Here is a 17,899-nt window from a genome sequence, read left to right on the forward strand (position 1 = left end):
TTCACAGGACTGAACAGAAACAGCTTCTGGGCTTTCAATCAAATGTTTCTGCTCCTAAACAACAGTGCTTTTAACAGAACATTCCTGAAGTGAGGTGAAGTTTAGGTTTTTGGTAGAATTATCAATTGACCCCTGGGACTATGTTTAAACTCAAACAAAGGGGTTGCACAATGTACAATTATACAATTATGAAACAAACATTATTATTTTGCTTTTTAAAAGTTGAAATTCACCTGAACCTTATCTAAAAGCCCATCGGCTATCATTTGAAGATGAATATGACTCTGGGGTCAATGGCCAATCAGGGATTCAGAGAGGGAATGATGTATCAAAGGGAAACATCACTCCCACTTTTTAACTAGTTTCCCTGTGTCTAGTGGAAAATTCACATCTCTAAAGCATCAGTCTCTTTGAGATTTAGCAAAGCATCACTTAATCGCCTCATGACAGCCATGCATTTATTAAATTACACACTCTGTTTCACATTTCTTCCTGAGCTTGAATTAGATTGAATTTCGAGACAAAATCAGGGGAAGAAGAAAAAATTAAACCAAACATCAATTTGATTGAGGTTTTTACTCCAAAACCGCAGCACAACAGATAGCTGCGTTTCCCGCTGTCTTCTCAGAACAGTAGACACAAGGATGATTCAATGAAATGAATGTTGGTGATAATATAAAAACTTTAGTCCACAAAGACAGCGCTATCAAAACGCTAGTCACCACTGCACATTTGATAGCTAGACTCATTGCATGACTTCCTGCTGTGTCAGTTCAGACAATATAAATTACGCTGTGTGTTCACTCCACTTGCAGTACATGCAGATCCTTAACTACTTTCAACACCGAACCGACTTTTTGGAAACATGTACACCCAATTACTAAAAGATAAAAGTCTCCCTATGCACAGTGTCCATGTGTTGGTGTTTTTGCAGATTAGCTGCCATGTGCATCAGAATATTTAAAACCTTCACAGGGTACAGCATGTACCGTTCCCTTATTGCCTGAGTGCACACACGCAGACGCCCAACATACACACACACACACACACACACACACACACACACACACACACACACACACACACACACACACACACACACACACACATAAATGAGTAGGGGAGTAGACTGAGAGAGAGTGATGGGATGAATCAATGAACAAAGATGATCAAAGAGAGATAAAATGTAGATTTGGGAGCTGGGAAAGACAAAAGCAAAGGAGCGAGAGAGAAAAAAGCATAGAGAGAGGAAGAGAGATGAAAGGAGAGCGAGCGTCTGTGGGGCAGATCAGAGTGGGTCTGTGGAGCAATAAAGCTGGCTAATCCTGGTAATGAGCCAGAACACACTCACACACTCACGCATACACCACAGTAGCACAGTGACATAGTTGGGGTTGCATAACCAGTCTCCCCCTCCACGCTAATCCTACTTGTATAACCAGGCATTCACTGCAGTTATATAAACTCGCTCTCTCTCTCACACACACACACACTAACATGCTGACACACACTCCTCCCATCGTGCCCTCACTGTTTGCCAGCTTGTGTAACTTTCCCACTTGAAACCACTGACGTTCAAATCCTTTTGTATCAGATATGGATTTCGGCCTCTCCACTTCACACGCACGCTTGGTGACGTCCGCGAATTAAGTAACTGAGTGCTTGTGATGGAGCGCTGCATCACTTGCCTATAAAATGTATAGGAAGAACAGCTGCATCTGTATGTGTGGAGGATCCAAAACGTGTTAATTTGAAAAAACATCTGGTCCCGCGCACATTAAAAAAAACAGCATCATACAGGTTAAGGCTTTACATCTTTATTTAAAGAATAACAAAAAAGAAACAAGAAGTAGATCCCAGCAGTAGAGCCCATACCTACGCCAAGGCTACGTTCCCAGTACATTTGATCTAACTGCACCCTATTGCTCAAACTTATAGAATATGAATATCAGCAAGATCCATGAATTATCCCCAGAGAAAAAACAAAAGTTTGGAAAAATGACATATCCTTCAAAAAGTACTAGCAAACCCAGCGGTTGCTTTTCTGACGTCTGCAGACTCGCACACAAACTAGGCAGTGTGTCTAAAAACAGTTCACAGGGGATTTTTTATAAAACTTTTAATATTTCTCCTCCGCTGTCATAATCAACCCTCATCTCTTGCCTCTTCTGTGCAGATGCAATTGATCTGAGCTCGGACGATGAGGACACCATCGTCCACATCAGCTGTGAATCCGCCAACGAGGAAGAAGAGAGCGAGCCCAGCGGCTTGCACACCAACGATGGCCTGAACCAACCTGACGAGCAGGGCAGGGTGTTGGTGAACCTGAACCACCCGGATGCAGAGACGGACATTTTCCTGTCGCCTCAGCTGGCACGAGCAGTCAAACCTCACCAGGTATTATGACTGCTCTAAAATACCTAAACAAGACAAACTTTCTTTATCTCTTTTTGTCTTTTGTTGTGATGTTTGTTCTGTGATATAAAGTCAGAGGGTGTGATAATTACTTGCTGTCAAATGGTTTGAGCAAAATTCCCATTTCTTGATCTTGTTCTGGTACGGCCAACCCTGCTGAGTGTGAACTTTTCCTTCAGTTTTAATGAGAAAGTACCTCTGCTTTTTCACACAATTTCCATCTGTTTTCCCTTTCCAACACTCTTCCTCCTACATTGTCATTTAACGTTGTTTTGCTCTCTTCTCTTCTTCTTTCTTCTTGTATCGCCATCTTCCTTCTCTTTTTTACCCCTCCCTCTTCATCCCACCGCTTCATCCTCCATCTCCTCTCTTGCCGTCGCTTCTCCTCAGATCGGCGGAGTCCGCTTCCTGTACGACAACCTGGTGGAGTCGGTGGAGCGCTTCAGCAGCAGCAGTGGATTCGGCTGTATCCTCGCTCACAGCATGGGCCTGGGCAAAACCCTGGAAGTCATCTCCTGTATCGACGTCCTGTTCAGACACACCCGGGTCCACACCGTGCTCGCCATCGTTCCTGTAAGCATCTGTGGTTTCATGTTGGAATGAGAGAATGCTTGAAGGACTGAAGCGATAGGCACACATTGAGCCCACTGTGGGAATAGGAAGCGCAGATTTTCTGGCGGTTTGGGCACAATATGCTAGACATTGTGCGAGGGCATTCACAGCTAGTGTATTTTAGTAGTTGTCAACCATTCGCAAAATAATTGTCAACTTGTCAATCAGTCGCAGGAAAAATATATTTCCCAACCCATGTCCATTTGTGAGAGAGTTATAGGTGGCTGTTGGTCGGCGATTGAACATTTAGAGATTTCTCCCATTGACGTCATCTTTACTCGCCCTTTTGGCGCTTCTCCTCACTGACTTTGCTATTGGTAGTGTTAGCCGTGAGCGGGTGTAACTTTAGACTGCTTCATTACTGCACTGTGCTTAACCCACAGATTATGAAATAGTCCACAAAGATGTTGACCAATGTTGAAAATATTCTGGTCAGCCCATGCCTAAGATCCCCTACTTCTTTCTCTCTGTCAGGTGAACACGTTGCAGAACTGGCTGTCAGAGTTCAACATATGGGACCCGCCCCCGGAGGCGCTGCCTCCAGATACCGACCCAGCACTGGTGACACCCCGCACCTTTAAGGTTCACATCCTCAATGACGAACACAAGTGAGTAACAGGAACAAGAGCTTTTTTTCAGCTGCGGACCTTTTAAACTTCCTTTTCACTTTATCCCCATCTGGCTCTTCCTCTCTTCTATCTCGCCTTCATCCTCTTTCACAACAGCTGCTTCTGCCAGAAAGATTTGCTGATTCTTATGCCTTGCGCGTGTGTTTGGGCTTAGGGAGTAAAGAATGAAGGAATGCTGCAAGATGAGTGTGGAATTCAATGACACAGTCTTGTCTAGAAATGACACACTGACCTCATTTCTTCGTATCTCGCCGGCAGTTTGTCAAAAAAATCCTACTCTTCACACACTACTCATTTGTCATAACTTATTAGTCATTTATTAGAATCATTGTTTACAAATCAATGAAAGATAAAATAATCTGAGCTTTTGTGGAAAATCTTCTAGTCCAGCTTGAAGATGCTTCAAATTACTGAGAAGACAAAATGCTCCAAGAATACTTTTTGCATTGCTACAAAGTTGTTATTGCATTTTGAATAAGTATTATTTTCATATAAAATTCAAGATTTTATTTGTATAGCTTTGGAGCACAACTTGCTTGTCACAGCACAAAGAGGGAGAGAAGTTGTTGTTCTTTTTGTGCAAATGGGGCAAATGATTCGAGAGATTCAAAAGAAAAGTCACATGAACAGTGGCGGCTGGTGACATTTTTTTTGGGGGGGGCGCACTTGGGCGGCGCGGTTTAAATAGCCCACCGCAATGAGAAAAAAAAAACTCCGGGGTGCTCCGGGGACCTCCGGGACCGTCCCCGGGGACGTCCCCGTCTCCGGAGCACCGGTGCACCTCCCTCCGGCAAATATATTACCAAATATAATATATTAAGTGGTTTTGACAGGGGCTTACGGTCTCCGGCACACATTTAACGCTTTAAAACAGTACATTTCTTATTAAATTATTTGATATATAATGTTTTTTGACATGTCTTTTTTTTTTTTTTTTTTTTTCATCTCAAAATTGTAGGGTGGGCGGCGCCCCAGCGCCCTGTATGACGAACCGCCACTGCACATGAAATATGAACAAAGAAGCTTGAATATATTACATTTTCTCAGTTAAGAGAGACAGAAGAAAAATGTATCTGTTCTTGTGCTGCCCAGGAACACAACTGCCAGAGCCAAAGTGGTAGAGGACTGGGCAAAGGATGGAGGAGTGCTGCTGATGGGTTATGAGATGTACCGCCTCCTGTCGATGAAGAAGAGTATCGCGGCCGGGAGGAAGAAGAAGACCAAGAAAACAACTGGACCCGTAGTCGTTGACCTGGACGAAGAGGACAGGCAGCAGGAACTGCTCAAAGGTGAGAAAGAGAAGGGTAAAGAAGACAAGGATGATAGAGGTTTGGGGTAAAAGAAGAAGGAGGGAATAGACAAAGGAAATGAAAACATAAAGAAGAACAAGAAATGTGTAAAAAACTTCACATTAACCAAAGTTTTAAACATAGTTATCGCTCGTCTTTCTCCAGGTATCGAGAGAGCTTTAGCCCGACCTGGTCCAGATGTGGTGATCTGTGACGAAGGCCACCGCATCAAGAACTACCACGCCAGCACATCCCAGGCTCTGAAGAACATCCGAACTCAACGCCGCGTGGTCCTGACCGGCTACCCACTGCAGAACAACCTGATTGAGTACTGGTGCATGGTGGATTTTGTCCGACCCGACTTCCTAGGTAAAGAGCAAGATCTGTATTGTACTTAACTTCCTGAATTTGAGCACTTTTCGCGATCAAAAGACTGAATACAGTTTTTAACGCTCTGTATGTGTTTCAGGTACACGCCAGGAGTTCAGTAACATGTTTGAGCGTCCTATTGTGAACGGGCAGTGTGTGGACAGCACGCCTCATGACGTTCGGTTCATGAGGTACAGGAGCCACGTGCTGCACAGCCTGCTCGAGGGCTTTGTACAGAGGTGAGATGGTGCTTCTACAAACCTGCAGTCCAGAAAGTAAAACTCAACCTCCTTAAACATTTTATACATCTACTGGCACCTGTCTTTATTCCAGACGAGGCCATGATGTTCTGAAGGACCAGCTGCACTCTAAGGAGGAGCATGTCATCCTGGTGCGTCTGTCTCCCCTGCAGAGGGCGCTCTACACAGAGTTCATGACCCGCTTCAGGGAGGCAGGAAACTCCGGCTGGCTCAGCCTCAACCCACTGAAGGCTTTCTGTGTCTGTTGCAAGGTGAGGAGCGGGGCACATAGATATATATAAAGACTAGATATCTCGCTCGACGGAGCCGGACGTCACCACATGGCGGCCATCTTGTTGCGGGAGGCTCTCTCACCCATAACATTGTGTTGGTAGTTGTAAATAACCATAACTTGCTCAATTTTCAACCGATTTTGAAACGGTCTGGTTTGTTATAAACGTCAGAGATGTAGTTATGACACTGCATAAATTATTAATTTTTTTTAGAAAATAACATAATTATTCATAAGTACACAGTGTCATATCTACATCTCTGACGTTTATAACAAACCAGACCGTTTCAAAATCGGTTGAAAATTGAGCAAGTTATGGTTATTTACCACTACCAACACAATGTTATGGGTGAGAGAGCCTCCCGCAACAAGATGGCCGCCATGTGGTGACGTTCGTCTCCGTTGGCCGGCAACACGGCCGAGATATCTAGTGTTCATATCTGTGGCGGGGCATGTGTGCAGAGCTCTGTGAACTCAACCTGGACACAAAAAGATGATTATTTGATATGTGTGGTAGTTTTTTTTCTTTAAAATTTGGATCTGTTCTATCTTCAAAATATTTATTAAAAACACACTTTAAAACCTAGGCGGTGTTTGAAAATGACCCTAAAACCTGAGGGTTCACTTAAACTAAAATCTTTCAGTCTCTGAATCAGATGGTAATGAAATAATTTTTTTGTAAAAGCCACAAACTAAGCAAACTCGCCAAGATCCCCCTTTCTTCTTCCTCCTCCTGAAACATGTCTCTTACTGCCTAAACCTTGGTCAGCAGACACATCGTTTGGGTCTGAATCATGTATTTATCAATGAAACACTGCTATGCTATGGATTATATACTTTTTGCATACTAAGAGAGCTAACAAACAAACAAACAAACTAAATTTCCTGGCAATTTCATTTTGCCTTACGACCAAAAATTGAAGTAAACGTGATGGTTAAGTGTTGCTAAAAAGCTGGTCTCCTGTCATTCGTCAGATCTGGAACCATCCAGACGTGCTGCACGAGGCCTTACAGAAGGAAAACCTGGCAAATGACCAGGATTTGGACCTCGATGACATGACCTCCACAGGACACACCCGGTGTCCGTCCGCTCCCAATCAGAAGCCCAAGCCCCTGGAGAATCCTGACCCCGCCGGTGGACTGAGTCTCACCCAGATGCAGGAGAGAGCCAATCAGGTCATCACTTACGAATGGGTACGTTCAAAGAGGAGCACTTTTATTACTGCAGCGCAAATCTTTGAGGACAAATGGCAGGTTTTCAACCTTTACAAGTTAGTTTTTTAATGCTACTTTCTCTCAATTCCCAAATGTAACTCTGGTATTGATTTAATTGTGTAATTTTATTTATATACTTTCCTAAACCTTCTTTGTTATGTTTGTTTGTGTATTTATCTGGCAACAAATAATAATAACACACTTTATTTATATAGGACTTTTTATAAAGTTTACAAAGTGCTTTGAGAAGAAAGCAAGAAAAGTACATTAAAACTAGAAAAGTAAATTAAAAGTCACTTCCATTTCAAATAAAGTGTAATACATACTTTTTATAACTTTTAATATAATATTTGTTAAAATTTGTAGTCATTGCTTATAATGTAACCTCACTTCTTTATGGTCAGTTTTAGTTGCATGGATGAGAACAACGTCTACATAAACAGCTGAGCTATGAATTTGAAACAAATGTTCAAATGGGACGGGACTTTGAATTATCTCTCTTTTCATGTGGCCAGGCAAAGGAAATCATGTGTGACTACAAACCTGGCATCCTGGAGAACTCGGCAAAGATGGTGATGCTGTTCCACCTGATAGAGGAGAGCGTCAGGACGGGAGACAAAATGCTCGTCTTCAGGTAAAAGTTCAGACAAGTTTTTCCCTGTGGCAGCTTCGCTCAGCTTTATAACAAGATTAGGTTAAATTCCACTTCGCATTACATCTACATTCCAGCCTGTTATCTAATCTGAACTCTCCTGTCCTTCTCCTGCAGTCAGAGTTTGTCCACTCTCACGGTGATTGAGGATTTCTTGGCAAAGAGGCCGGTGCCTCACTCGCCCAACACGTCCAACAGAGAGAAACCCAATCAGAACTGGGTCCGCAACCTCAACTACTACAGTAAGTGGTCATTTAAAATGACTGACAGATGTGTTTTCTAGCCTGGTATTTGAATGAGTAAGTATGCTGAATATATCTGGAGGACGAGTCAGTTTCAAAAGTTGTTATGCACAAACACAAGTGACACATACAATGACACATTAGGTTGAATATGGTTGACCTTGTTGTCTTCATTAGCATATTAAAGAAATAAAAACTAGGTTTCTGCTCACTGTGCTAAATATTATACACTAATGAATGTGGTGGTGGCAGTAATTTGGTTTTCTGCTGCTTCTCCTCCCATTGACTCACAATGAGTGCTGCCACCTGCTGGTCTTTCTCAATATCATCCAGACTTTGGTTAATGGTTCTCCACAGGCCCAGAAAGGACTTCACAGCAGTTGTAGAGTTGCTGTTTGTGTTTTTCAGATGTATCAAGAATCGCTTTGTAAAATATAAGCGGCGTGCATTACATTAGTCATGTTAGCCGTAATATATCTCAAGGTAATGGCCGGGCATAAAGATAGAGATGTCCAAAACCATCAGCAAATTTTTCACAAATATCTTTCATCCTGTGTTCACTTGTTTTATTTTCTGTGTAGATTCCATGTAACAGCAGGTTTACAATAAAATCAAAAGGGATGGAGTTGCAATACTGGTATTTTTATTTGCAGATAAAAGCTCAGTTTACATACCTCCGCCAAGATTTCAACAGTCCTCTTCAAAGTTCAATCAAGTTGCACAAAATGTTTCTAAAGTTCCAAGAATTATTCCCCTGTTAAAATGTGAAAAATCCTCCATCTTACGATGTTAAACAAAACCAGTCTTTAAAGAAAAGAGATAAAAAGCCCAAAGTACGATTACTGTGTGCAAAGCTGCTGAAAACATTGTTGTAACTCTGCATTTGTTGTGTGTTGTCCTGAAGGACTGGATGGAAGTACGACGGCCTCAGAGAGAGAGAGACTTATAAACCAGTTCAACGAACCATCCAACACCTCCGCGTGGGTTTTCCTGCTGTCAACCAGGTAACAAGTCAACTCGGAATCCAAAATATTAATGGTAGAAACTGACATTGAAATATCGAGATTACGAATGTAACATTTAGCTGCTTTAATCAAACACGACTTGACCTCTTTGTTCCTCAGGGCTGGTTGTCTGGGTGTAAATCTGATCGGGGCAAACCGCGTGGTGGTGTTTGACGCCTCCTGGAACCCCTGCCATGACGCCCAGGCTGTGTGCCGTGTCTACCGCTACGGGCAGAAGAAGCCGTGTCACATTTACCGACTTGTGTGCGACTTTACGCTGGAGAAGAAGATCTACGACCGACAGATCTCCAAGCAGGGAATGTCTGGTGAGCTGGTGGCAGGGATACATGGAACAGCACTGCCTTTTAATATGACCGTGAACACATTGCAGTCAAATAACTCTCGTAATCTCCCATAATGTATAACCTAAAATACACATTTTGGTAGATTAAAAAAGTGACACCAAATTAAGAGAGAGCGAGGGAAATAGAAGAAAGGCTTAAAATAGTCCATACTACATAAAACTGTGTGGAATATATTAAACCAGTGTTTCCCATAGAATTAATTCAATCTATGGCTGTATCTAGGGTGCACGTGCACAAACTCGAGGGTCACGCTCACTCAACAGATTCCAAGTGACAGGTTAACAGACTAAAAATTGATAGATGAGTTCTCACATGAGAAAAACAACTGCATTGCTTGCCACAGCTGTAGCTGAAACTGCTGTCTGCATAGACAGTCAAAATGTTATGGACCAAAGCACGAGCACAATGTACCGAAACAGTGAGAATGTGCTGCACACACCAAGTTAGAGATCTCTTATGTCATTGTGGTATTTGATGGAGTTGTCAGCTGTGAAATCTATACGGATGGACAATGACAATGAAAACTACAGTCCAGTCTCTTCCCATCCAAAATTAAATCATCAGCTTTGTGTTGAAACCAGAGCTCTCCTGCCAAGAGGCTCTTGTCTGACAGAGTAAATTGTCTCAAGTGTTTGTTGTAAGCTTGGACTGGTGAGACGGACACATTGAGGCCGCTGATATTTTGTTAATCAGCCTTTTCCAGTTTGCTCTCTTTTTGTTAATATGCTCCTCCCTGTTCTACCATCCTGGTCCACTCAACTCTTTCTCCTCTTGTTTCTTCATCAGACCGGGTGGTGGACGACCTGAACCCTGAGTTGAACTTTACCAGGAGGGAGGTGGAGACTCTTCTTCACTTCGTGGAGGAGGAGCCAGACCCCACCAAGGTTTTGCTGCAGCCCCAGGACAGTATGGAGCCGGTCCTCAGAAAGGCGCTACAGCGCTATCCTCACCTAATCACCAAGGTAGATGAACCTAGGAGAGTGATGCAGGGTGATTAGGGGGAATGTTTTGTCAACCAGTCTACAAAATTTTAATTCTTTATCATGATCTTATGAGGCAGACAACGGATTTGATTATGTTTCAACTTACGTAGAGAAGGCTGCACCAGAGATGCCTGGAAAGACAGGAAATGGCAAATACAGACGAAAGATTAATATCATTCATATCATTAGTGTCTGTATTTTTCAAGGTCGCCCTATTATTCAAAGAGCCCTTGAGTCAAACTTACACCTGCTCAACTAAAAGCACAGCTTGCTGAAGACATGGTGGTATTCACCATGCTGTGTCCTCTTCTTCTGTGTGCCATGAACCCAAAACCTCTGCTTTCTATGGGCTTTTCCCCCTTGCTCATAAAAAAAGTCTTTATTTATCTGTATCTACATTTGATCGCCTGTTTGTGCACACAGATGCACAAAGCACACCATTCTTTCTTCCCCCTGGCTTTTTTTAGGCATTTTTGAAACTGCTGCAGACTGTTGCAACACATTTCTGTGGGATCGAGCCCTAATTATTTAGATGTTGGCATTTTGAATTAGATAAACTTCACATTTAAACAACCTGTCATTGTCATCTGCTTCTATTAGAGAGACATAAATGAATTATGCATATCTCATATCTGATTTTTCATCCACCCTTTCTGCCTTCCAGCAACCATTCCCCCATGAGTCCCTGCTGATTGACCGCAGGGAGCTGAAGCTGAGCAAGGCCGAGAAGTCGGCTGCTAAGAAGGGTTATGAAGAGGAGAAGAGGGCCTCAGTGCCGTACACCCGCCCCTCCTACGCTCATTACTACCCCGCCAGTGACCAGAGCCTCACCAACATCCCCGCCTTCAGCCAGAGAAACTGGTCAGTGACTCCAAGCCTCATTACTGCCATTTAGACTAAAGGGAAAAATAGCTTTTCAGTGATGAGTACAAGTGACCTAAATGAAACGTGTGCCAGTATGTATTTAAAGATTTCGAATTTAACCTTTTTTACTTTGATTTAATGCAGATTTTCAGTTCAATCCAGGAGCTCAAATAAAAATAGACATTCAATTTTTGTTGCGTGTAATCCTGGTTTAACAATGAACACTATTCTTAACTTTCTGCTCAGGCGACCTCCCCCTCGTACCGAGGAAAAGCCATCAGCCAGTGTCCGGCCAGTCCAGTCAACCCCGGTTCCCATGATGCCCCGCCAGTCGTCTGCAGGTTCTGACACAGGCAACGAACCGTCCAAAACCAACCTGGGAGGATTCTCAGTTAAATGCCTTGAAAAAGCCGGGGTCTTTGTACAGAAGATCGTCACCACTAATGGTATGAAGACTTTACATGCCCTGTACAATTTGCTCTCCTTCTTATTTCCCCCACATACCACTCCTCCTTTTGAACTGAATCTTCTTTCTTTATGATATTTGATAAGGGAATGTTTGTATTAACTCATCTCAAACATTTTTGTAATTTGTAGACATAGTGATTCCAGGCAATAGTTCAGCAGATGTTCAGGCCAGAATCCCAGCTGGAGAGAGCATCCACATCATCAGGGGCACCAAAGGTAATCTATCCCTGCACACTGTTAGTAAATTATACGTGTCACAATAATCAATTAACTGTTGACATTTTTTTTACATATAATGATCTGTTATTAATTGATAATTTTCTGTTTTAGGGACTTACATCAGGACATCTGATGGTCGAATCTTTGCCATCAGAGCAGCTAATAAAGCCAAGACTGTAGAGGAGAGTACAACAGCACCACCCAAAGGTAATTTACCAGTAATGAGCACTGCTAAATGTGTAGAGTACTTGATTGACACACAGATTTAAGGGTTCAGTGTGTAGAATTTATCTAGTGGTGAAGTTGTATGTTGCAGATGAATACCTCTCACCTCCCCCCTCCCCTTTCAAACAGGAAAGAGAACCTGTGGTAACCTTCAGTTTTCATAAAAACTCAAAAGATGTTTAGTTTTAGTTTTGTTTGGACTACTGTAAAAAACATGGCAGCCTCCGTAGAGAGGACCCACTCCCAATGTAAATATAAAGAGTAAATACGAAGTGCCCATTTAAGGGTAAAGGAAACCACAATTTATACAATTTAAATGAAAATTACCAGTGAAAACATCACTAGGATAATTTATATCCAATTTCTGCTGATAGATCCCGTTCACCTAAATCTGACACACTGGACCTTTAAAATATAATTGACACTAAATTATTCAAATAAAGCCAGTGTATGTGAAGGGTTAAACTCTTTTCCTAAATCTAATGTCTTCATCTTCTTCTCAGACTCGCACGCACCACCAGTCGAGGTTTCAACCAATGGTAGTGACAGTTGTCAGTCACCTGACATTAAGCAACAGGTACCCTCCAAGCCTGTGCCCCGCCCTCTTTCACCTGATTGCCCAGAGATCATCAACGAGCTGCAACGCTACACAGGAGCCACAGCAGAGCCAGAGAGGGCGGCTGTGAGCAACGCAAACAACCTGCCTTCCACCAAATGGCCTCAGACCAATGGCAGCAGTAGGAGCAGTTTACCCAGTGGAACTATGATCCACCATGATGCCTCTGTGACTAATGCAGTGCAGCCCAGCATTGACACCACTGCCGCCCAAGACATGAGAACATGCTCCAAGCGCAAAGCCTCCACCCCGCCTTCGGAAGAGCAGCCCAGCAAGCAGCCGTCTGCTGCCAAGCACTCCTCAGCCTCTCTGGCCTCACCAGGCTTCCCCTTCACTGGGGGCTATGGCCTCCCTCCACTCGGCCTCAACCCTGCTATGTTGAGTGGTACACTGGGGCACCCGCTCTTTGTTGGGGCTGGTTCGCCTTACTTCCAGCCCCCCCACACTCAACTGGGAGACCCCAGTTACATGTACGCAGATCTGTTTGGCCTGGGCGGGGCCTGCTCTTCCTCCACCTCATTGTCGACAACAACGGCTACTGCCGTCTCATCTTCATCATCAGTTAACGCTGCCAGTTTGGTTCCAGGTGCCCTGCCGCCATTCATGCTGAACCCCAGCATGACGGGCATGGCTGGGATGCTCCCCCCAGGCTTCCCTCTCTCTTACAATCAGTCTCTGGCCAGCCTCTACACAGGGTCCATGCTCCCGGGGGGGCTTCCAGGATCAGCCGCCACTCCTGGCCCCGCTGGAGCCAGCTTCCTTTCCCAGTATCCTCCCACTGCTGCCTCCAGCTCCTCCTCATCCTCCCCTTCCTCCTTCTCCCCCTCAGCACGGTTTGAGGGCCACCGGGGTCCAGTTCTGATGAATGGTGGGAATGCTAGCAGCGCCAGCTGCTCAGATGAAGACGATGATGATGTAATTGAGGTTAGCGGACAGTGACAGATGAATGCTTGATACAATTGAAAAAGCATCACAATAGGATGATATCCTCTGTGCCAGGATACAGGCTTCGAAGAGCCTGTGGCCGAGGCTGTGTGGAAATGGACAGAAAAATTAAATGCAGATATGTGATGACAACTGAACCCCTGCTAACGAGTCTGTTCTGCTTTCGAAAAACTGTCCGAGCAGAGATTGAACACAGACTAGAGACAGAGCAACAAACTTTGATGCTGAATAATCTGAAGACTTAGGGCTTCCAATTTTTTTTTGTTCAAAACTGGCATTGAGATACTGATCACTGGACTTAGAACTGCTGATTGTGGGCCTGCAGTGAACACAAATGGCCACTAGTTGTCCTGTTGACTTTTGAGATTCTAGTTCTGCAGCTTTATTAAATGTCATGACTCTTTTGCTTTACTCAGCTAATTAAATTATGATGTTAGGATGGAATTGCTTGTTAAAAAGTTGTGATGATAAAGTCAGCTGGTAGTAACGTCTGTTAAATATCAATACTGATGTATTGTTTGTCACAAGTCAAATATTGCTACTGAATATTTCTTCAAATGATAAAGGTTAAAAGATCAAACAGAAGTTTAAAATGGTGGTAATAATTCACTGCCAGGACGGTTGACGGTGTTTTACTAAGTCATCTTGAATTATTGAAGAAGCATTTAAGGTCTGTTGAGTTGGAAGTCAACTATTAAAACTTTCAAACTCTAATGAAAGAATGTATACTTAAAGAAATGCCTTTAAACCAGGCCTTTTTGAAAAAACTCCTATTTAGGCATCAGGTGTGGGGATATCAGATTCTTCTTTTTTCTTCGTCTGTGTATTTTCTATTTATGTGATCTTTAATTTTTTTGATGATTGCCTAAAAATAGCCAGGTGAAAATGAAAAAAAAACTGTGTTGTAGTGAGGTGTCCTCCTCGTAGCGGAGAAACAACCAACAGAAAATGCCTTTTTGCCTCCATCTTTCTGAATGTGAACTGTGAGAGAGAGGAGAGGCAAAGAGAGACGGACGGTCGCCGCGGATCTCTGAATCTCGCCCACAGTCTTACTGTAGCCTAGCGAAAAACGATGCAAAACACTCACTCAAGCCTATATATGTATTTGTACAAACCCCGGAGGAATTGAGCTTGCAAACCCCCGAGGTTTGTTTTTGGCCTGTGTCGTTCCTTAGTCTGTATTTCTGTGTTTTGTTCTTAAGGGTTACAAAAGGAATGGGTTTAAAAAGAAAATTAACTGAATAGAAACTTGTGTTACTTGGTTTGGTGACTCGTACTGACACGGATTCCATCTTTGCTCCGCTCTATCTGTCTCATGCTATTTTGTCACCAGAGGTGAGTGTGAAACCAAACTCATTTTTTTGTTCTTTTTTGAGAGATGGTGTAGCTTTGCCAAAAAAAACGAGAAATGCACAAGCACATCATCGACCTCCATTGAAGAGGACTTTGTCTTATGAGACCAAATTACGCTGTCTACTACTTAAAATCCACGACAGCAGCACGCTCTCTCTCTCTACTATAGCATCCGCACACCCACAATCGACACGTACATATACATCTCTCTCTGAATGACCCTGCAGGAAACACTGTACACTGCACTGCACTGTAAAAAGAGACACAAATCTGTACATGTCTGTGGACTTGTCCAATGCTGGGACAAGCTTCATCATCACGTGACCAAGTTCCTCTTCAGATTAACCACACGCCACCGTTCAGCTGTTCCAAATTATCCACTCTGATCACATCAACCTTTGGATCACTGTCCTCGTATAAAAAAATCTTCTCTTCCTAAACGGCTGCAGGAAGAGCTTTAAAAAAAACACCTGGTCTTTTGTGGAGAGCGAATCTCTTTAACATCATCAAAGCAAAGACTAAGCATTTACTGTCATTTCTCTTCCATGTATTCTGCTCCTCATATTGAAATTGTTAGTTTACCTATGTTTCTTTTTTCTTTCTCTTTATGATGTTTGAATTTACCAAATTTATTTATTTATGACGGTGCGTATTTATTCATTTTTATTTTTTGTAAAATGTTTTTTTTTGTTCTTTATTTCCTTTCCTTTGTTCATAAACATTTTTACAGTCAAAAAACTTTTGTTGTTACTGCAATGGCAAACGCTTAATTTTTATGTTATTGTTTTTTTTTTTAAGAAGAAGTACGATCTGCCAATCTGACCCAACACGTGAACTTGTGCAGAACTTGCATGTGGACCAATGAACTGGTTTGTTACTGTTCACATTAATATCCAGGAACAACATATTGAAGAAAGATAGAGTAAATATCATGTTTACAGTAACTCTGATCAGTGTTGATTATATATTTTGAAAGAGGACATTAGGGATATATTGATCAGCTCTTATTACTTCATCCAGCATTGTCACAAGGCTGCAGTCAGTACACATATCTTAGAATTTGTAACTGAATAAAATGAGCCATTTGTGTGCATGTAAATGAAGCAAATTCACAAGGAACGGGTCAGAAACAGGCAGACACATCACTCAAAACCTGAAAAGAAAACAATGATATCACGTGCTTCTCTTTTCTTTATATTTTTTTCTTGTTCATCATATCATCAGAAATGTCCATCAGTGTCGTCGCCATGATGGAAAACAAGCAAGTTTCCTCAGCGTTGAACTGTTTTGTTGTCAGCTCAGCCTTTGCTGCGCAGTTCGACTGCTCTTTTATTTCACAGCTTTCTACTTGAATTTACATATTTATTTATACAAATCGATTTGGTTGAGCCGACTGTCTGAATTCCATTTTATCCGAGGAGAAGATTAAAGCTGCTGACCTTGAGGATTGGCTCTAGTCAAAGCCTATTGTGTAGTTTATCGATGGATAATGTGTATGACCGTGGATTACTTTTAGATCCTTTTTTGTGTTTGTTTTTTGGAAGTTTGTAAATAAAAAGAAACATGTTCTAAATAGCATTTTTCCTTGTTTTTTTATAAATACTATCAGCAGATTGAGCAGGTAACTGAGCACATTTAAAGTTTGATTCCAAGAAAATGAACCACTCGTAAAATACCATGACACTAATATAACGTTCTCCACCACATTCCTGTGATATAACGATAATTAACGTAATAAAGCATCTTTTACAGTTACAAAAGGCTTCACAAGATATTAATGAATAAGTAATTAATTTGAAGTAAACTGATTTGAAGCAAACTATTTAAAGATCACACATTGGGGAGGAAATGCAGTAAAATGCTACAAATTCTAAAAGAATTTAAATGGTTTGACCAGACCCAGGTTTAAATACAAATATAAACAATCGCATATGAATGCAATGTACTCTAAACAATACTGTATTTTGAAGCCGTTGCAAACATATTGTTTTTTTATTCAGACGAAATCTCTAAAAAAAAATACTACAAGCCCTCAAACACTCAACTGATCTGTCCATTAAAATTTGTGTTCCATTTTAGTATGAAGTTTATTTTCTTTTTCCTTTAGATAAATAATAATTCACTAAATAGACAAGCATAACAAAGACAGAAATGTGAGACTTAATATCAGACCTTTAGAGGTTTATTCTGTTAATCTATTTTTAAGAACCCAAATGATCTGCAGATAAATACAATACCTGCACGTGTTTTACCTAAAAACATGTTTGTCCATTGATAAATTGATGAACATGGAGTAAATCATTTTTTGCAAGGATGGAAAGAGTTACACAATTAATCCTACATTACAAGGATATGTCTTTTTTCCAGATGATTACAGTATAAAACAAAAAAGAATGCCAACTAAATGTAGTTGAGCTAAACTTGGATGTTGTCTTCTGTTGATTTATCCATAGTCATATGGATACGACCAGTGTTATTGATTGCTGCAGAATGATTAATGGTCATGTTCTTAAAGCGTAGTGGTAAGATGGATGGAGGGTGAACTCTGGCTCTGGTTTGTAACCTCCTCTCTTCACATCCTACTTTAATTAACGCTCTCGCTTATGGGGTCTGAGACCTGAAGACCTCCCTGGGTAAGCATATTTTGAAAACATCAAATAAGCCTTTAAAACCAGGACAACCACAAATGTGTTGCCTGACAAAGACAATCGACTACTACACTACACTCGTTATATTATACTATACTGCGAAATAGTATAGTATACTGCACTATACTTTATTGTAATATGCTACTCTACACTATACTATTTCTGTACTGTCCTATACTTTATGATACTATATTATAAATGCTATATATATACTGTGTATATATCTATATACTACACCTTACTATGATATACTCT

General features: G+C 41.8%; 1 protein-coding gene across 2 annotated transcripts in view; it reads left to right on the forward strand.

The window, feature by feature from the left end:
* Window positions 1–16,571, forward strand: part of LOC133005779 (helicase ARIP4-like) — a 70,952-nt gene extending 54,381 nt beyond the window's left edge. For both annotated transcript variants that reach the window (XM_061075562.1, XM_061075563.1), the window contains 18 exons: window positions 2,177–2,397; window positions 2,806–2,988; window positions 3,502–3,635; window positions 4,749–4,945; window positions 5,111–5,314; window positions 5,415–5,553; window positions 5,648–5,825; window positions 6,821–7,039; window positions 7,576–7,694; window positions 7,830–7,954; window positions 8,859–8,958; window positions 9,079–9,284; window positions 10,110–10,285; window positions 10,971–11,167; window positions 11,417–11,616; window positions 11,768–11,854; window positions 11,969–12,064; window positions 12,586–16,571. In XM_061075562.1, the coding sequence (XP_060931545.1) occupies window positions 2,177–2,397; window positions 2,806–2,988; window positions 3,502–3,635; window positions 4,749–4,945; window positions 5,111–5,314; window positions 5,415–5,553; window positions 5,648–5,825; window positions 6,821–7,039; window positions 7,576–7,694; window positions 7,830–7,954; window positions 8,859–8,958; window positions 9,079–9,284; window positions 10,110–10,285; window positions 10,971–11,167; window positions 11,417–11,616; window positions 11,768–11,854; window positions 11,969–12,064; window positions 12,586–13,637 (3,833 nt within the window). In that variant the 3' untranslated portion in view covers window positions 13,638–16,571. The remainder of the gene's footprint in view (window positions 1–2,176; window positions 2,398–2,805; window positions 2,989–3,501; window positions 3,636–4,748; window positions 4,946–5,110; window positions 5,315–5,414; window positions 5,554–5,647; window positions 5,826–6,820; window positions 7,040–7,575; window positions 7,695–7,829; window positions 7,955–8,858; window positions 8,959–9,078; window positions 9,285–10,109; window positions 10,286–10,970; window positions 11,168–11,416; window positions 11,617–11,767; window positions 11,855–11,968; window positions 12,065–12,585) is intronic.
* Window positions 16,572–17,899: the final 1,328 nt, after the last annotated feature.

This window comes from Limanda limanda, chromosome 7 (assembly GCF_963576545.1).
Source record: "Limanda limanda chromosome 7, fLimLim1.1, whole genome shotgun sequence".
Taxonomy (NCBI): Eukaryota; Metazoa; Chordata; class Actinopteri; order Pleuronectiformes; family Pleuronectidae; genus Limanda; species Limanda limanda.